At 57.0% G+C, this 19,758-nt stretch overlaps 1 protein-coding gene across 11 annotated transcripts; it reads right to left on the bottom strand.

The window, feature by feature from the left end:
- Positions 1 to 420: 420 nt before the first annotated feature.
- ARHGEF1 (Rho guanine nucleotide exchange factor 1) lies at positions 421 to 19,539 on the bottom strand. Of its 11 annotated transcripts, none has more exons than XM_081273074.1 (31): positions 19,300 to 19,538; positions 14,989 to 15,022; positions 14,816 to 14,899; positions 14,246 to 14,359; positions 13,637 to 13,698; positions 11,953 to 12,051; positions 11,672 to 11,778; positions 11,209 to 11,455; positions 10,818 to 10,847; positions 10,471 to 10,570; positions 10,239 to 10,335; positions 10,124 to 10,159; positions 9,736 to 9,873; positions 8,897 to 9,002; positions 7,403 to 7,570; positions 6,990 to 7,135; positions 5,164 to 5,310; positions 4,766 to 4,848; positions 4,500 to 4,625; positions 4,283 to 4,397; positions 4,069 to 4,169; positions 3,747 to 3,824; positions 3,430 to 3,505; positions 3,180 to 3,347; positions 2,240 to 2,327; positions 2,058 to 2,144; positions 1,716 to 1,783; positions 1,536 to 1,622; positions 958 to 1,124; positions 784 to 884; positions 421 to 556 (listed from the first exon to the last, which is right to left on the bottom strand). In XM_081273074.1, the coding sequence occupies exons 2-30, from the start codon at positions 15,010 to 15,012 to the stop codon at positions 801 to 803; spliced, it is 3,033 nt and encodes a 1,010-aa protein (XP_081129200.1). In that variant the 5' UTR covers positions 15,013 to 15,022; positions 19,300 to 19,538; the 3' UTR covers positions 421 to 556; positions 784 to 800. The 11 variants fall into 11 exon arrangements, with proteins under 11 accessions (XP_081129200.1, XP_081129195.1, XP_081129198.1 ...); XM_081273069.1 differs by having other exon boundaries at positions 8,885 to 9,002; positions 19,300 to 19,389; XM_081273072.1 differs by lacking the exon at positions 19,300 to 19,538 and adding an exon at positions 18,135 to 18,257 and having other exon boundaries at positions 8,885 to 9,002.
- Between the last annotated feature and the right edge of the window lie 219 nt (positions 19,540 to 19,758).

Raw genomic sequence — 19,758 nt, 5'->3', positions numbered from 1 at the left:
ATATCGTGTGTGTGTGTGTGTGTGTGTGTGTGTGTGTGTGTGTGTGAATTGTTAATGAGAAGGACTGAATGAACGACTCAAGAGCAGCAAGAGCGACAGCGGCGATGTGGTGGGTCAGACCCAGAAGTCGAGGTGGGCAGTCGCGGAGGGGCCCAGACGCTGCCGCACTGGGCTCTGCCCACCCCTCACATGCACAGTTGTCTCCTTAGATAATATATATTAAAAAATAAACCTCCAATTCAGGATATAAAAACAGAGCAAAGGCACTTAGGGGTGGGGAATGGGGGGATCAGCCCCCACAGGCAATACTGAGATGGCCTGGGAAGTGGTGGGGGTTAGGGTGGTGCCCCCAGAATGAAGCCCTGAGTCCCCTGACAAGGCAGGAGGGAGAGAAGGCCGAGGCCGGTGGGGAGACAGGGACCCCAGCTGGGCCCCTCCCAGGCATGGCTGGCAGCCCGCTCTCTCTCCTCAGGCCCTTGGGGGTGTGAGAGGCTGCAGCAGCTGTGGGGTGGGCCCCTCACATCCTCTCCCCCATTCTCTCCTTCTTGCGAAAGGCCTGGGGGATGGAGGAGAAGGGAGACAGGGAGAGAATGGAGGGAGATGGACAAAAGCAGAGGAGAGAAAAAGGGCTGAGCAAACAGAAGTAAACTGGGAGAAGCAGGGAGACGGAGGGGGGTGGGAGGCGGAGGCGCAGGGAAGGGAGAGGAGACACCAGGGCTGCAGGGACCCCATGCCGCTCTAGCCCCTCTCAGGGTACACACCGGCTCCCGGCTCCCCCCTCACCTGCCTGGGCAGGGGCCTCAGGTGCAGCCAGGCTGGGAGACAGTATTCCCCCCAAGCTGAGACAGGAGAGGTCGCAGGCGGCACAGTTCCTCCTCCAATTCCTGAAGAAGGGTCGTCGGTGAAGGGGTGCCCTTCCTTCCCGAGCGCACCCAGGTTCCCCCTCACCCGACGTACCTCTAGCTGCTTTATGGCCTCTTCCAGGCTGAGCAGGTTCTCTTGAATTTCCTGGGTCTGCGCTGGGCCCAGAGGGCTGCCACCTGGCACCTCATCCCCGTTCCGAGGAGGCCCAGCCCCGTTGTTGTCTTCCTCCACAGGAAACAGGAGCTGCTTCAGGGACAGCACTGGAGCAGGCCGGGATGTGGGGGCACAGGGGACAGAGTCATGAGGGGCAGGGGCTCTGGGCTGGGCCTCAGGTGGGTGGGGCGGGCACAGGCCAAGGGCCCGGGTTCTGAACACGCTGGCTCATGCTCACACTTGCTAAACAGATGGGGCTGGAGATTCAAGAGGGAACAGAGGTGAGGCTGGAGGTTGGGGCGGGAATGGGGTAGGAGGGTGCTAGGGAGGGAGCAGCTGAATTCAGGGTCAAGTGAGGATGGTGGCCTCATGGTGGTGCAGGTTGGGTGGGTTGGTGCTTTTGTTTTCTAGCTGCTGGACATGGAAGGAATCTGAAAGGGGGAAGACTTTTTCTAGTTCCAACAGAGGTGCTATTCGGCTGGCTGGAGGCCACCCTGGAAAGGGCAGGGCTGGGCTACCTTTCTGAAGGGCTGTGGCAGCAAGCTGGCCCTCAGGGCCTGGTCGGCAGAAGGGCAGGAGGTCACTGAGGATTTTCTCAGTCCGGGCTGCATGGGGGAAGGGAGGGTGTCAGACCCGGTCAGGCTCCCCTGGACACCTCCCATTACCCATGAAGCCTCCCCCGCCCCCCACCGTCTTACCGTCAGCTGGAGGCATCTCTCGGCTGCAGTTGCCATTCTCAGAGCTGCTGAGCAGGGGTTCCCGGGTGCTGTGGGGAGGAAGTACTGGGTGACCCCACACCCCTGTCCCTGGGGGGCAGCAGGGGCAGGGAACAGAAAGCTGAAGATGGGGAGGTCTGGAGATGGAGACAGAGAGAGAGGTAGAGGCCAGGAGACAGAGAGGCCTGGAAACAGGACACAGCCAGGTTGTGGCAGGACTGGTACACTCATGCTCACACTTGCTGAGTCAGGGCTTGGGCCTGGGTTCTGGGGCTGCAAGGGAAGCCATTCTGTCCCTCCAGCTCCCTCTATGGCCCTCCTCACCTGCTTGGGCTGGGTCGGGGTTTAGGGCGGGAGGCAGGGGCGGGGACCTTCAGGGATCCAGCAGTCTCAGTAATGAGGGCACACCAGCTGGGGAGACAGGCCAAAGTCCAAGACAGTCAGCACCCCTAGACCCTGTGCGATGCCTCCCATTCCCACACTGATCCCAGAGGCCCCCCTCTCACTTCTTCCGCTCTGACACGGTCTGTGCCACCAGCTCATATATTTGGGCCTCTTGGTCCCAGGTAAAAATGACGTAGAAGGCTTTGTGATCTGTAGGGGCGGGGGAGATAGGAGACAGTGCTCAGGGCCAGGGTCCCTGTGTGCACCCCTCCCTCAGCACAGGCTGGAGGCTGGGAAGCCCTGTGCTGCAATGCACCCTCACTGTCCTGCAGATACCCAGGGCAACCCCCACCCCATCCCTTCGCTGTCCGCTGTCCCTAGCCCCTATCTGATGCTGTGGCCGGTCCCTGGCCACTCCACCTACAGAAGCTCTCCAGCCACCCCACAATCCTGCCACTCCCACCGTCCAGGACCCCAGTGCAACTTCTTAGCAGTATATTTACAAATTCCTCCTCCCTGGGCTCCCTACAATTCCCATGCAGTCAGCCACAGTGTCTTGTCATAATGCTGATTAGAGCGAGCGCACACGCCTGCGATCCCAGCAACTCAGGAGGCTAAAGCAGGAGAACTGTAAGTCCAAGGCCAGCTTCAGCAACTTCATGAGGCCCTAAGCAACTTACTGAGACCCTGTCTCTAAATAAAAAGTATTTTGTGACTCAGTGGCAAAGTGCCCCTGGGTTTAATCTCCAGTACCAGGGGGGAAAAAAAATACCAATCAGGGCAGGCCAGGAACCGGGGGCAATTCCCCTCTATTTTAATATGCCCCTACCTGGCCTGCTTATCTCTGCCTCAGCCAGCCAATACCTTTTTATTTATTTACTTTATGTGGTGCTAAGGAGTAAAACCAGTGCCTCACATGTGCTAGGCAAGTGCTCTGCACTGGGCCCAGCAGGCCTCTTCTTGACCGCTACAAAGATCAGAGTGGTCTCCCTGGCCCTCTAGAGGGTCCATGACCCACCCCATGGGGGACCTGCCCTGAGCTTATACCACTGCTGTACTCACCGGTGGCCACCTCGCGGGTCATGGCAGAGGTGAGCCGCAGCACAGGCCGCAGCATGGTCTTGCCATCAGGCGTGGGCGTGAGTGTCCGGCTGTGCGACTTGAGCAGCAGCCTCTCGTCCTGGCGCTGGAGCAGTAGTAGTAGGTCGTCCAGCAGCAGCACGTGGACCTCTGTGGGGTGAGTCCAGCAGATGCTCACCCCGACCCCTCCACCCTGTTTACTAACCCCACCCCACTGCCACCTGGCACTCACCCACAGCTTTGTCCTTGGTCACCCGCCACGTCAATGGACCCTCGTGCACCAGCTTCTTCTTGGTGATGTCCAGGTTCTTGGGGCAGGAGAGAGAGTGAAGGTTGGTTAGGGAAACTGGGGAGGGGAGAGGAGAGTGGCCACTAGGATAGCCACAGGGTCAAACGCAGGGGTCGACACAGGTGCCTGGTTGGAAATGAGGTGGGGGCAGAGGCGCACTGGGTACATGAACAGACGGGCAGTGTGGGCTGTGTGTCAGGGTATCCCCGGGGCAGCAGCCCTGGCTGAGCCACGGGGAGGGGCAGACAGGCAGTGCCCACCTTGAACTCGCTCAGCATGGGGTCGCTGCTCTGCCGCAGGTGGGACAAGTCCAGGCGCCGCTGGTAATCTTTGAGCCTCTGGGGCAGAAATGAAGAATGTAATGGGGATAAGTTCTGGGGCTGACCCTCAGTGACCCCAAGGAGGATAAGCTGAGAGGCAAGGCCAACCTGTGAGGGACAAGCTGAGCCAGGCCTGACCTCCATGGACCCGAGGGCAAGTCATGAGGGACAGTCTGGTCTGACCTTTGGACAAAGTGAGGGTAGTCCCAGCCCCCACACTTATACCACACCCCATTCTTGCTGGGGCCAGGCCAGGCCTCACCAGCAAGTCCTCCATGTCACGCACGGCTTGGTTGACATGGTGCAGAATCTCCCGGCAGCACTCGGCTGCCAGCTCCACTTTCTCCCGTTCCGTAGGCTCTTCTGTGGGCAAGGGACAGACGGGCTGCAGTGAACCCCAACCCTGGAAGCCCCCGGCTCAGCGGCCACTGCTGGAAAAGGGAAGTTAGGACCCGGAAGCGTGGGCCCCCTGGCACCTGTGTTCTGCTCGATGCTCTGCAGGAGCAGCGGGTACTTGGTCAGCCGCTGCATCTCGGTGGGGATCATGTCCTTCAGTTGCAGGCGGCGGCACCGTGGGCGGCTCTCAGCATCCTGTGGGGAATCAGCGCTGGGTGGCCTGTGCTTTGGCTCATCCCAGGGTTGGGACAACAGCCCCATCCTCCCCTGGGACCTGGAGTCCAGGTCCCACTTCACCTGCACGAAGGCACAGAATCGGGGCTCCTTGCGCTGTTTGGCCTTGAGCTGCTCTAAGGCAAATGACTGGCGGCTGCAGAAGCGGGAGGAGATTTTCTGGAACCAGGAGCCCTCAGCACCATCAAACTACAGCGAGATTCAGGCCAGGGAAGGTCTCAGGGGGGATGGGCAAAATAGGATCTCAAGCAGGGATGGGAGTCTAAAGTAGGACAGGCCTGGGGACCAGACCCCTAGCTGGGATGAGGGACTGGGCAGGGCATTCTCACCCTGGCCAACAGCACGTCTCCAATCTCTTCAATGAGGTAGCCACTTTCCTGTCTCCGTTTCATGAGGCGATCGAGGAACAGGGCTGTGGGAGCAGTGAGGAAAGCAGGTGCTCTGTTAGGGCCTAGAAGGTTGTCTGTAGTACTCAGGTGGGAGACAGCCACAGGTGTCTATATCTGACCCTTGGGGTCAGTGGGCCTGTCTCCCACCCTCTGTGAGCTTAGACAGAATGTCTGCTCCCCTGAGGTATGAGGTCTGCGGGCCCCAGACAGGTGGCCCCCAGTAGTAGCACAGAGGCTGTTCATGGTAGGGCTCAAGGATAACAGGCTGAATTCCGGGTCTACAGAGGCCTCCAAGGAGGAGGACAGGTGGGGTGCAGGGGCTATGGCCTGACACTCACAGTGCACCTCGATGAGCTCATCCAGGCTGGGGAAGATGTTCTGCAGTTCCTCCAGCGGGAAGAAGCCCCCATCGGCCATGGGCTGGTAGAAGAGGTCATGCAACACCCGCAGCATGCGCACGTGGGCTGCCTCTGTCACCAGGAGCTCTGCAGGGGGGCCCCAAAGCAGGAGAGTGTGAACTCTGGGGGATGGCTTCAGAAGGGGCTAGGAGAAAGAGCAGGGGAGGCCCGAGCCAGAGCGGGTAAGGAATGTTCCCGAGGAGTTGGTGTAGGGGACACACTCTCTAGGTGGGGTCATCTGCCCCCTTAAACAGTCAAGGAGGACTCCTGACCCACAGTGCCTTTCCCTTCTCCCAGCCAGAGTGAGCAGTGGTCCCAATTTGCTGGTCATGGGGCTTTCAGTAATAAAACTGGGGAAGTCAAGTGGGGGCTGTAGCTCAGTGGTCAAGTGCTGGCCTAGTATGCCTGAGGCCCTGGGTTCAATCCTCAGCATCGAAAAAATACAACAAAACTGAGAAAGTCCTAGGCAAACCAGGATGAGTTGTATGCACCCACATCAGCAAGCCTGCAGCTGTGTATACTGTCCAACCATCCAGCCATTTTCTCAGCCGTGGTTTCTGGTACGATGGTTCCCTATCATTGGTAACTCAGATCCAGGGATCCCCCTAGAGGGTGCCTGCACAAATTCCAGGGCCCCCTGAAGTCTGCTGAAACTAAATGCACTGTTTTGTGTGTTATGCATATTTTTCTGGTGAGAGAAATTACTATGCTGGCCAGTGGGGTAGCCACTAGCCTCATACATCTGTTTACATTTAAATTAATTAAAATGCAAATGAAACACAAGAATCCAGTTCTCAGTTGGATCTACCACATTTCAAGACATATATGTGGCTGGTCTTTCCATGTTGGACATGTAGATAAAGCACATTTCCCATCATGTCAGAGATTTCTATCACATAGTACTATCTACATTTTTATCATCTTAGAAGGGCTTGTGACCCAAAAAGTATTCACTTTGTAACTGAAAAATTCTTCAGGGTTTTGATTTTTGCCATGTAGTGGAATGAACCCAAGACTGCATGCTAAGAAGCGCATCCTACCACCGAGCATACCCCCAACCTGTGCCCTAAAAACTCTGAATGAGCATTTTTCCTACTATTAAGTAACCTGTAAATAAACTTTCAAACAAGCTTCCAAATGTTTTTTTACTTTTGCCTCCTTCCCACATACCATCAGAAAGCACACGCACAAACAAATCAAGACCAAAAGATTCACCCACATCTCCCCACCCAGAAGCAAGCCGTTAATACATCGATCATTTCCCCAAACTTTTCCCTGTGGGAACCTTTTTCCCCTAAGCCATTAAGATTGTACTAATAGAAATAAACCCATTAAAATGCTCACCCCCTGTGCCCCGCACTACACAGAATGTTCACAAGCTCATATCGTCTTCACGACAATCCTGAAGGAGGAAGTGTTAGAGCCCATGTTTCACAAATAAGGAAACAAAGGCTTACACTAGAAATGCAATTTTATATACTGTTCCTGGTACTTTATTTTAGCAGTGCTGGGGATAAAGCCAGGCCTCACACACACTGAGCAAGTGCTGCCATGAGCTACACCTCAAGCCCCAAGCCTCAAATTCCCTGAAAACACAGCTTCGATAGCTGCATTCAAGTTCCATCAAGTGGCTGCTCTGTGATTCACGTCACCCGCTGTCCTGTGCTAGCAACGAGCTGCTCCCCAGCACTCCAGATGGTAAACAACACTAAGACGGACATGCCACATGTCTCTGCCACCGGAGGACGGTCAGGGATGGCACTCACCGCTGATGACCTCCTGCCGCTTCACCTGGCTTTTGGGCAGGTTGAGGAGGATGTCCAGGGGGACAAGCTCCCGCCAGCCGGGAGGCTCTTCTGGTTCCAGCTCTAGTCCTGATCGCCCTGGCTCCCCTTCATCTCCAGGCTCAGGGCTGTGGGCAGAGGCCTTATAAGTCTCAGCCTGAGGCACCCCAGGAAGGAGTCTTTGACTCCTTAGTGTTCAACTTCCCTGTGCCCCCAGGGTGGTCCATGCTGCACAGCAGTCCCCAAAACTCCAGACAGAAATGACCCACCCACTCCTCCAAGGTCTGGGATCATAGCTGGCTTCCAGTGACCTCGGCACCTGCTGCCCACTGTGACTGGCAACAACCCCCTCCCTACTCTCCGGGCTGCCTCAGTGGATGGGGAGAGAGACGTACGTGGCTCGTCGGGCAGGGCCAAGCACGGCCGTGGCGGAGCTGGGGTCCATGTCCACGTCGCTCCGGGAGCGGCCCCCACCCCGGCCCTTAGCCCCGAGGCTGCCCCGGGAAGGCCGGCGGCGGTCGCTCACCCGCAGGCTCTCTGAGCGCCCCAGACGCCCTGACAGCCTGGACCCCGAGGTCAAGGACAGAGTCAGGCAGAGGCCAGGACAGAGACGAGGACAGACCAGGACAAGAACAGAGACAGGGAGAGATCAGGACAGGGACAGAGGACCAAGACAGGACAGGAGGGACCAGGACAGGAGGGACCAGGACAGGGGAGACCAGGACAGGACAGGGGAGACCAGGACAGGGACAGAGGAGACCAGGACAGGACAGGGGAGACCAGGACAGGGACAGAGGAGACCAGGACAGGGACAAGGAGAGACCAGGACAGGGACAGAGGAGACCAGGACAGGATAGGGGAGACTAGGGCAGGGGAGACCAGGACAGGGACAGGGAGAGACCAGGACAGGAACAGAGGAGCACAGGACAAGGATAGAGGGGACAGGGACAGGGGAGATCAGGACAGGGACAGGACAGGGACGAGGAGAGAACAGGAGAGGGATCAAACATGCAACAGGAGAGAGGAGTTAGGAGTAGTGGGATCTGAGGTGCCAGGGCATGGAGGGTGGTGAGGAGTACTGAAATTTGACGGGGCAAGGGGGACCCAGTGTGGCACAAGGACTGACCCCCCCTTCCCTGAAGCAGGGGAATGGGGACAGAAGGGGACAGAGGGAGATTTCAATACTTAGCTCTTCAACTGGGAAGATGATGCTCCCACCCACCCCTCACAGGGGCCGAGGGGAGAGGGTGGCCGAGGGGAGGGGACAGGGGCTGGGAGACATGGGGGAGGGATTAGCCCTCCCCCACCAGGGCCCAGGCACCCACCTCTTCCACCTTCTGGGGAGAGAGGGGCACAGGGTCAGAGGTGGACCAGAGGGACCCAACCCTCCTCCTCACACCCACCAAGAGGCCCCAAAGCAGCAGCACAAGGACAGGCAGGGGGCAGAGCCTGCCCCCCAACTGTGAGGGGGACAGGGCCCCCAGGGCACTGAGCATGGAGCATGGAGCACAAAGAGGGGATGAAGGGCACCAGGAGCAGAAGCGAGGCTGGCAGGGGCCTAGAGATGAGGAGAGAAAGGGACAGAAATGAAAGGGGTGGGAGAGGAAGAGAAAGAAGGAGGGAGAAACCTGGCCAGAGGGAGGAGAGGAAAGAACGAAAGAGGAGAGGAGAAAGAGGAGAACCACAGCAAACAAGGAAGGAGAGGAAGGAGGGGAGGAAAGAGGGAAGAAAGGAAAATGGAGGGAGTGGAGGAAGACACAGAGAAAGCAGAAAAAGGGGTGCAGCTCGGAGCTAGCTCAGGAGACGCAGGTGCAAACGACAGCGGCCCCCTCCCCCACCCCAGTAATCTGACCCTGCCCTGCCAGTCCTCCCGGGACCCAGTCAGGCACCTCTCCGTCTCAGCACCCTCCTCTGTGCTCTCTGGGGGCGCCGGGGGCTCCAAATTCACTGTGCCCTGTGGGGGTGGGTCCCCCAGGTCCAGGGGGGAATCCACACCTGCAGAGTGGAGGAGGGAGCTAAGCTGGCTAGAAGGCCCTGGGGTGGCAAGACTCTCCCTCTAGGGGCTCAGTCTCCCCTGCTGTGGAAGGGGGTGGGGGCTAAGGCACCCAGTGCCTGGCAGACACATGCCGTAGCAAGGTGCCTCAAGGAGAGACAGACTTTAGGAACGCTGAGCACATGGCAGGGGACAAGTGGGCGGTGATGCCTCAGGACTAGGGGCCCCCTGCACACATCCACCCAGCCAGACTGCAGTCCCCCAGGCAGGAGGGAACTAGAGATAGCAGGGCCTCTGCCTCCATTCCTCCTCCCAGCCCTTGTGGGCAGAGGGAGACCCCACGTGGAGGTGGTGAACTGGGGTTCAGCAAGGGCCAGACAGCACAGCACAGGTAAATTGCAGAGTGGGGACCTCATCGAGGCCAGGCCAAACAGCCACCTCAGGATCCAAGGTGCTGAGGGCCACACAGCCCTGAGGAACATGAAAAATGAAGTTACTGGGGCAGCTGGCCTCAAGGCTGATGGGGGATGGAGTGGTGCTCTGAGGTGGACTGCCTGGACTCAGACTGGTCCTGGGAGACATGGCCTGAGAATAATGGAAATGCTAGTCCAAAGAGGGGCAGACACAACACTGGGCCCAGAAGCAGGGAGAGCAGATGCCCAGAGCAAAGGGGAGGCCTCCTCAGGGATCAAGGCCTTCATCTGAGCAGGCCCTGCCCCAGCCCAGGAAACACACCTGGTTCCCGGTCTGGGCTATCTCCAGACAAAGGGTGCAGAGGGACTCCAGGGGTGTCCTGTCCAGAAATCCCAACATTCCGGTCCCGAGAAGGCATTCCCAGGGCTCCCTTCCGGTCTGCAGGGCCTAGCTTTTCAGCTGGGGAGACACAGGGAGAAAGAAGGAAATGAGAGGGCAGCACCGCCAAGCCACAACTGCAGGGGACCCAGGACAGCTTTGCCCCTTCTCCCTTTTACAGGGAGACCTTCCTCCCCGCTCAAGGACCAAGAGTCCTCCCTATCCACCATCTCCTTCTCCAGACCCAGCCCTCCTCCCTAATACCAGCGGTCCAGGCCCCAGCCCTCCTCCCTGAAACCCAGGATGGATGCTCTGGCTATAGGTCCATTACCATCAACCTCGCTTTTGAGGTGTCGAAAATCTGGAGCTGAAACAAGAGAGTGGGACAGTGAGGTGGGGGGTAGCCTGGAGGGGACAGGCTGGGGCTGAGGCCAGGGCCACCTTACCCTGGGGCTCTCCCCGGTTCCAGCGAGCAGCATCCAGGATACTGCTCAGTCCTTTCTTGGTCTTAGGAGGCTCATCTGACCGCTTGTTCCCCATCATCTGCAGGAGGTTGGGGGGCAGAGGAGATCAGCACTTCCAAGACGCAAGAAGGCAGAATAAGATCCCAGGTGTCAGGGTCTTGAGGGTCCCCCAGGGCATCTTTGGAAGTGAAAGGGCCAAGTCTGGCATCAGCACCTTTTTCCGGAAGAAGTTCCTCCCTGACTTCTTGTCCCCACTCTTGGTCCGCACCCCAAGGTGGCGCATGTACAGGCTGATGGCAGTCACCACAGCAGCACTGTGGGGAGGGGACAGTGAGGGCCCCAAACCCAAACAGACAAGTGCACACTACTGTGCCAGGGCAGAGGCGTGGCCTTGCCTCCCCATCCCCACAACCACTTCCTGAGTCTCTGAGGAAGGAGGGGAGGGCTCAACAGGACAGGGCCAGGGATGCTGCTCATGCAGGACTGGGACCCAGGCCTCAGCCCCCTCCCACAAGCCAGGGGGACCGATCGGCTCTCTCTGCCATCCCCCCACCCCATTACCTCTTTTCTTCGTCATTAGAGATGGTGTGCCTGTAGGGAGAAGAGAACAGTATTGTGGCAGAGTTGTGGAGCCTGGGATCCCTGCCAACCAGCACACACCTCCAGGCTGCTCGTGCTCTCTGGAGTAAGAAGGGCAACTGCTGAAGCACCACCGGGGAGAAGGGAGGCTCTCTTCCAGGCGGATGGGAGTTGCCTAGACAGGGCTGAGCACAAGATCATGGACAAGACCAGAAACTGCAAAGGGACCCAAAGCCAAGAAGGGAAGATCCAGAGCCAGGATGAATGAAAAGGCCAGAGAGGGGAGCAGCCCACCTGCTAGGAAACAAGCCCTAGGGCTGAGGGGAGCCTGCAAACAGGGGCTGAGGAGCGCGCGGCCCACAGGCCCACTCACTGCATCTCCTCCAGGTGGGTCAGCAGTCGCTCGGCCACATGCCGTTCACGGGCCTCGTAGCTGGCTCGGTCCCGCCCAACCCAGGCCTCCAGCTGGGCTAGCTCCTGCTCCCAGGGCGTCATGCCCATGAGCCGCTTGGAGCGGAAGTCCTCCAGCTGCCTGCCCACGGTTGCCTGCTGGTTCTGCACCACCTCCTGCATGAACCGCCGCTGGACATCCTCAGAGAGGAGGTCAGGCCGTGTGCGGTCTGTAGGGACACACACAGGCTGGGGGCCAAGTCTCTGAGCAGGGCTCCCCACTCCCTCAGACCACAGTCCCCACCCACCTGCAGACAGCCAAGCTGCCCTGGGCTGCCACTATCAAGGGATGAATGAATCATGACCTCTCTTCCCAGGTGTCCTGGGAGGGCACTGTCCCTGCCACAGACCCTCCCTCAACCCTAAAACCTTCCTTCTCTCCTTACCAAGTTCAAAGGTGACGCTGGAAGGGGCTGGCACCCGTAGGACCTGCTCAGGGAGAGACTGGCGTGAGGGGGAGCTCTGGGAGCGATGGGGGTGCAGCCCCGGAGGCCTGGTAGGAACAAGAGTGTGAGGGAGGGTGCTGGGGAGGGCCTGAGGGGGCAGGGGGCGGTCACCCCAGGCCAGGCTGTCCTTCAAGCTGCCTTAGTGGGTGGAGGTAGGGAGGTGCATGGAGGCTCTCCAGGACCAAGTGGGTGGGGATGGGTGGCTTAAAGGTGACTCTCACCGCGGTCTTATCCAAGAAGCTGTGGCAGAAGTCGAGGAAGGCCTTCTTGGTCTCCTTGGGACCCAGGGAGCCCAGCATGTCGGCATGCAGGCAGCAGAGCTGGGGAGGACACACAGTGTGACTTCTTCCTCCCAGGCCCAACCCCACCCCCACCTTGGATAGCCTAAGGGGCTTCTCCTCTCCCAGGCACCCAACAACTGAAGGGCTCTAATGCTACCTCCTGGGGAAGCACTCCCTGATCTCTATTTCTAGCCCCCAAACCCTTGCCTCCCTTAGCCTCTCTGGGGGTGATCATCATGAGTACTTCCTAATTTTTTATCCTATATAATTCTTTGTGGTTCTGTCTCTTTTCCACTACTTCTAGTCATACTGAGGGCTCAGTGTATACCAGAGGTGGTTCTAAGTCTTTGTTGTGCATTAATTTATCTGTTCAATCACAGGGATCATCATTACCCCCATTTTTTTGTTTTGCCTTTTTTTAGAAGTACTGAGGATTGAACCAGGGACTCTTGCATGCTAGGCACATGCTCTACCACTGAGTTATATTCCCAATACTTTTTTGTAATTTTATTTTGAGACAGAGTCTCACCAGGTTATCCAGACTAGTTTCCAACTTGCAATCCTCCTGCCTTAGCCTCTGCCCCAAGAAAAGCTGAGATTAAGTGTACATTACGGATCCTGGCATTTATTACCCCCATTTTATAGATGGGAAAACTGAGTTTATGATGCCCACTCAAGGTCACACAGCTAGTAAGTGGCAAAGCTGGGATCTAAATGCAGAAAGCCTGACTGCCTCTACTGCTCCCCATTGTCTACAAGTTATTGTGAGCAACTTGAGAGTCTGTCTGTGGACACAGCAGTGGTAGGTGGGTTCTGATTCCTATGGCCCTGTGCACAGCAAGGGCTTCATAAATAAATGGGTAGAGGAGGTGGGCTCACTCAGCATCTCCTGAGGTTGCCTGGGAGCCAGCCCTGGGCTGGATGACTCTGGCAGTGCAGCAGGGAGTCCAACCTGTCCTGGCTCCCGGGGGAATTCTCAGTTGGCAAGTGACATGGCCTTAAGTGTGCTAAGGACTTACTCCAATGTGGCAGACTCTTTGAACAACTTCAACGAATCTACATCCACTCTCCTTCCCTTCACCCCTAAAGTACAGCCTGAGAAGGGCTACAAGAGGACAAATTTCAAAATGCCAGAGGCCATCTGCGGTCACTCCAGGCAAGCCTGGCCCTCTCTCACTGTTTCCACATCCATAAGCATATGGCAGTTGGCACCATCCCTGTGCTTAGGTCTAGGAGGGATCCTTGTGTTCTGGAACCCCAGGACTTAGGCTGGACCTCTGTTGGAGGGCCACAGCATTAAGGGAAGGACCGCCACTTTCTGGAGAAAGCAGACAGGGACGATACTGGCAATTTCCCAATTTTCTGCCAGTTTCTAAAGCTTTGGCATCAGAACACCCAGGCTTTGCTTTTGATGTCCCCTTCCTTCTATACCCCAAAGGGTTTCCTCCTTGCTATTTCTTTGTCTCCCAGTTTTCTGGAGGAAGCATCCGACTTTCCACGCCGTGCATTCCTGGGGCTGTTTCCCAGCTGGCGGCCTGTACTGGGGTGCTCTGGGTCTTCTGGGATGAGACATTGTCTACAGACTCCCACTGGCCAGTGCTGTGACTTTTCCTTCAAAAATCACCTCCTGAGTTTTCTAGACTGGAAAGCATGGTCCTGGATCCACAAATCCCAGGTATCTTCGGCCTGGCGCAAGAGGTTTCTGGGTTAACAATTACGCCCTGTTCATATAGTGGGCACTTGTGGTGGCCTCCTCATTTCAGGATCAGGGGCTGCAGTGTCATCTGGGCTGGGATGGCTAACAGCTTTCTCCTAGGTACCAATCCCGATGGTAACTGGTAACACCTGTAGAGGCCTAGTTCGGTCCTCCTTCAACAGCCATGGGAAGGGTGCTGTCACTGATGGGGGACCCCGCTCCAGTCCCGGAAGACAAGCAGCAGGACGTGGTCTCTGCCAGGCTACAGGGTTCTCTGTGGCTCTATGCACGGCCTGTCATAGGTACACTCCAGGCCAGCACTCATGGCTCATCGAGGTTTCTACGGAGGTCCCCCAGTCTAGTCTAGACCACACAGTGTGCGTTCTAACTCTCAGCTGTGGTGCTAGTTCTAGATTCTGTGCTGTGCGCTCTGGGGCTGGTTCCCAGGCCCTCCTGGCTCATCTGCACTGGTCTAGCTCACTGACAGGCATGGCCTGCCCAACCTCACTCCCCCTCTCTCTGCAGTTGTGTCCTCACCAGAGGTCCTGGCTCAAACTGCAGGGCCACATGCTGCAGGAAGGCCATGAGGTGGGCCGGGCGCCTCTTCACCTGCTCCAGGCTCTGGAACTGGCTGTTTTGCTCCTCTGAGCTCTGGGGGTGGGAAAGAAGGTAGCTAAGTGCCATGGGGAGAGGTGAAGAGGCCTTGGTGGCCCCACCAGGTCCATGGCACCTCTCAATGGATCCTAGCTGGGGGGGAAGATGCTAGGAAGTTGGCGGTAGAGATGTGTCTCCATCAGAATGGTGACAGTTGGGGCAGAAGCGTGGAGAATGAATGAGATTTGATGTTCTATTGGTGAGTGACAAGAACAGAAATTAGGAGAGAAGGAATGGGACTCCATGGTGGGGGCAGTGACAAATTGGGGCCAGAGTAAGACGTCTGTGCTGAATGGGGGCACTGATGGAGCAGGGAGGTGAGGAAGGCCGTATCGGGAAGAGGAAGAATAAGAGATGAGCAGAGGGCACAGCCCAGGATGGGAACCAGCCCTAGGGTGGAAGGGACACCGACTAAGGACAGGACGGAGATTTTCCACTCCATCTCCCACTCACAGCCTCCAGCTCATTCTCGAAATCCTCATCCTCAGCCCCGATGATGCTGACGGGCACCAGGCCAGGCCGCGGGGGCCCTGGAGCCTGTGGAAGGGGAGGCACGGCTTCAGCCCACAGGGCTCCCACATCGCAGCCCCCCAGTCCCCACACCCTCCCAGGCTCTCTTCACTCACCACCCCTCGGGCGACGTCTTCCATCTCCAAGGCTCTGTGGGGCAGGGAGAGGAGGGGCTGTGGTTAGGGGTGGGAGGAGGCGGCCCAGGGCGGTTACTCAGAGATTCCTGGCCCAGGTGTGAAGGTGAGTAAACAGCCTCCCCCCCATCCGGGCCTCCGCAGCTCAATGGGGCCTCTGTGTGGCGACAAAGAGCTCTTCAGAGGCTAGCCAGGGGGCGGGGAGCCCAAGGACCAGAGGGGGGGCACAGGCTGGAGGCCCAGGAGCCTGGGTCCACAAAAGGACTGTGGGTGTGAGCTGGCAAACTGGTCCCTAAAAGAGGAGGGACCAGAGGCCTGGGGGTTGGCCCCCCAAGGAGGCAGGGCCTTTGGGCAAATGGAGTTAAAGGAAAGGTTGAGGGGAGATAGGAAGGAGAGGACTGGGGTGTGGGGGGCTCTTCTCTGATCTGTGACAGGCCTAGGCCAGGATGTTGCCTGTGAACCCACCAGCCCCACTTCCTGTGACAGGAAGTCACAATGGCAACCCCCAACCCCCAACTCTCTCCACACAAGAAAACAAAACTCTGAACCTTCCTTTCTCAGGGACCCAGAGTCCCCAACCTAGAGGTTCTTCTTTCTTTCAGGAACCAACTATTTTTCCCAGCATTTGGTCCCAGAAAACGAGGGAGGGGGCCCTTGACAGCTCACCCCCAAGGTGTGAGTCTCCCTCTACATTATCTTGTGGGGCTCAGCCTGACTGTGTCTCCCTGGGATTTATCTCCCATCTCTGTCCTTCCTTCTGCTTCCTGGGCTCTTTTTCCTCTTCCAGTCCTGTCTCCTCCTGCCTGGTCTCTGCCTGTCCACCCTCCTCCTCCCGACTTTCAGGGCTCCCGGCCTCTCTCCCTCTGTGTGCCTGTCCTTCCACAGTCAGTTTCTGAAGCCCCAAGTTGCTGTCTCATGTCCCTCCATCTCTCAATGTCTCTCCCAACTTTGTGTCCCCTTCTCCTTGAGTCTTCCAAAGATCTTTCTGTGTCCCTAAATAGTTTGAATAATGCCAAAGGAGCTATGTCAGGGGGAGTGGGGGGTGCAGCTTCCTACACCCCAAAGCTATTTATTATCCTAGCCACCTGAGACCCACCCTTGCCCAAGACCCACCCTTTTCCCTCTTCCATGGCACCTGATAAAATGGTAGCTGAGATTTTTCTACAATGACTAAATAATGATGCTTTTGATGGTATCCAAATACCACCTTTAGGGTCTACCCAAGCAGGCATCATTTTTATAAAAAGTGTGTCTACCGGGCTGGGGATGTGGCTCAAGCGGTAGCGCGCTCGCTTGGCATGCGTGCGGCCCGGGTTCGATCCTCAGCACCACATACCAACAAAGATGTTGTTTGTGTCTGCGGAGAACTAAAAAATAAATATTAAAAAAAAATTTTCTCTCTCTCTCTCTCTCTCTCTCTCTCTCTCCTCTCTCACTCTCTCTTTAAAAAAAAAAAAAAGTGTGTCTACCATTCAAGCTTAGGTAATTTCAAGATTTGAGCAGTTAAATGTTCACATAAATAAATTTGCAAACCAAGGCAGAAAAACAACAGTAATTATTTATCATGAGAGCTAAACTCACCTAGCACTTATATTGGGTACTGCTCTAAGGACTGCTCATGTATTAATTCAGTTAAACCCCACAAAAGTAAGCTAGTCTCATTCCCACGAGACACAGGGATGCCTTTACCAGGCCACCACCTGCAATTTCATACAGAATCCATGCTTATCTCACTCAGGGGTGGAGAAGTTCAACTAGGGCAAGAAGGTCCCAAAGTAGGTGCTGGGGATGTAGCTCAAGGGGTAGGGCACTTGCCTAGCATGAATGAGGCCCTGAATTCCAAATCCACAGTGGAAAAAAAAAAAGCAGCAAAGGAGGGAAGGCATATTATCTGAGCAATGTTCGGTGCCAGGCCTAAAGTCATGCACTTGACAAGCATTACCTCCTTATTCCTCATCATAATAATATGAAACAATAGCCAACACTTATGGTGCTCTTAGTATGTGCCCATTAGCACACTGCATTACAGATGCTTACTCATTGAATCCTCTCCATAACTCATGAGGCCAGCAATATTCTGATTTAATATTTTTTGACCACTATTATTCTCATCCCCATTTTACAGAGGAGGAAACTGAGGTACAGCTCATAAACGACAGAGCCAAGATTCAGAACCAGGCAGTCTGGCTCCAGAGTAGATGAATTTAATAGACTGTGGTCCTTCAGAGCATGAGGATCCCCCATCACATCCTTAGGAAACTAAAATCTGAACCAAAGCTAATACACATTAAGTTTCCTTAGATGCCTGGGAAAGTCAGGGGTATGTAGCTGCTGCAGCCTGGGCAGGAGTGCAGGTTGGACCTGACCTGGGGCTCAGGACTGGGAGTGGGGTGAGAGGGAGGGCTCAATATTTAGGGCATAGGAGGGGAGGGGGTCCCCATAGAAGCTGGGGAATTATAGGTGAAGCTGACCAAGGCAAAATGTGATCTACATAAGACTGACAAGGCCTGGGATCCAGCAGAGGGAGCACTGTGTGCAGGAGGCTTTGGTCATCAGTACAGGTTGAGAAGGTTCATGGGGTGGGGATTCTAGAGGAAAGTGGCACACATGGACCACTGGGTTCTCTGCAGGGCTCAGGGTATATAAGATATCGAACAGATGATCTAGGTTCTCCAAGAATCCTTGGGAGCCTTGAAGAACCTCAAAGGGGCCCTTAGAATTTATTCAGCCCCAGATTCTATTGACATATCTAAAGAATTTGGAGATCATTTGGATTATGATTCCATAGGGAAAGCAGCCAGTCTACGAGACTTATGGAGACTTAAAGAATTCTTATAGGGGTGTGTGATGGATCCTCGGGACCCAGCATCTATTTGGCCCTGGATTCTAGGGGATGTTATTAACCTATCAGAACCCCATGTTTATAAGAGTCCGGCTCCCCTCAAGGGAGGCCAGGCGGAACCTGGAGGGTCTGTAAGATCTTGTAACCTATAGGGACGTGGCGGGTCTTCATGAGCCCCAAATCTTACATGGGCCATAAATTCTACTGGGACTCAGAAGTATACACAGCCGGGGATGCCGGGTAGAAAGCACAGAGTCTGACGCCCACCAGGAGCCGCGTCCCTCACCTGCTTGGGTTGGAAAAGAAGTCACTGCAGCCGCCGAAACTGAAGCCTCCGCGCGCGGACTTCGGGTTCCCCCACCCCTGCCGCCGAGTCGCTCTAGCCGCCCCAGAGTCCACTTTACGCCCACCTCCACTCCTCCCGCCGACCGCTCTAGCCAGGCTCCTATCAGGCTTCTGCCCCAGCGACTCTACTCCTCCGCCGGCCGCTCTAGCTTTCCGCTGCGCCACGCTGGCCAGACAGGGCCGCTCTGGCCTGCCTTGGAGGGCCGGCGTTTCCGTATCTCGACTGCCCCTGTCACTCTCTCGGGTCCCGCCCCCTGGCCGGAGGTAAGGGTGGTTCCAACTCCTGGCCAGAACTCAATTCCAGATTTACCGACTCACTGGGTCCCTAAATCTCCCGACCTTGCACAGAGGGTCCCCCCTTTATTTGCCTCCCCAGCACAAGAACCTGATGAATTCCCAACGCTCATACATCAATTCCCTCCGCAATCCCACCACCTCCTTCCGCGGGAGCTGGAGAGCTAAAACCTTGGGGTTGAGCATACTTTTCCTTTTGACATCAGGGTAACACTGAAAATGCAATTACTGTTTCCAAGCCTCAATCTTCCCATCTGTACAATGCGGGAAGTTTCCAGCTCTTTCCCCTACTTCCATCTCCCAAAGAGGAGCTTCCCGAAAACGCTTTCAAACGCGCTCTGCAACTCTCTCAGCTTCACAGCGGCCCGCGGGGTTATTGTTGTTGTTTTTCTTTTTAGATGGCCCTAGAGCGTGCAGGGATGGAGGACGGCGCTTAGCGGGAAGCAACTTAGAATTCAAATCCCAACTGCACACTGTCTCACAGAGTGTGTCGCTGGCACGAGTCAGTTCGGTTCCCTGGGCCTCAGTTTCCCCACCGGTACAGTGAGTGTGATCCTAGGTCCTGAACAGTTGGGAGCCTTGAGCCCAGCTCACGGCTTTCATCCCCACCCACTGGGCACTTGACAAGTCTTCGTGCGCTCTTTGTCCCCTTTGACAGATGGAAAAACTGAGGCCCCAGGAGGGCGGCCGCTGGTTCGGGGAGCTCGGAGGAGGCCCCTCCGCTGCCGGAGCGCCCCAGCCCCCTCCCTCCTCCGCCCCACTTCCCCCGGCAGCCAAGGGGAGGAGGCCGGGCGGGGCCAGCGACGGTGTACCTGGTGTCCGCGCGGGGAGGTGACCGGCGGGGCGCCCGAGGTCGGGCTCGGCGATCCCGGGCCCGGCGTCCCGGCTCCTGCTTCCTGGCTCTGGCGGGGCAGGAAGTTGGGGCGTTTTTCCGGAGGCCCCCGCCCCGCTGCCCCTCCCCGCTTCCTGCCCGCGCCCCGCGCCCGCCCGGCACCTCCGCTTCCTTCCCCTTCTCGCAGCCCGCTGGGCTCCTCCTCCCCCCCCCCCCCCCCCCCCGGCACCGGCCCCGCCCGGCCCTCCCGGCTCTGTCTGTCTGTCCACGCGCAGCCGGCGGACTCCCCGGCCTTCGCACCTCCTGCCGGGTCCCGCCTCGCCGCGCCCATGGGCGGGGGCCGGGATGAGGCCCGCGCCGGGGCAAGGGCAGGCTCCCCTGCTCTCAGTCTCCGTGTGCCCTTGCTCTTCCTCTTTCTTCGCCCCTCTGAGCGTCCGCC

Source organism: Spermophilus citellus (genome assembly GCF_964194105.1).
Source record: "Spermophilus citellus genome assembly, chromosome: 18".
NCBI lineage: Eukaryota > Metazoa > Chordata > Mammalia > Rodentia > Sciuridae > Spermophilus > Spermophilus citellus.
This window is presented reverse-complemented; position numbering and strand designations above follow the sequence as displayed.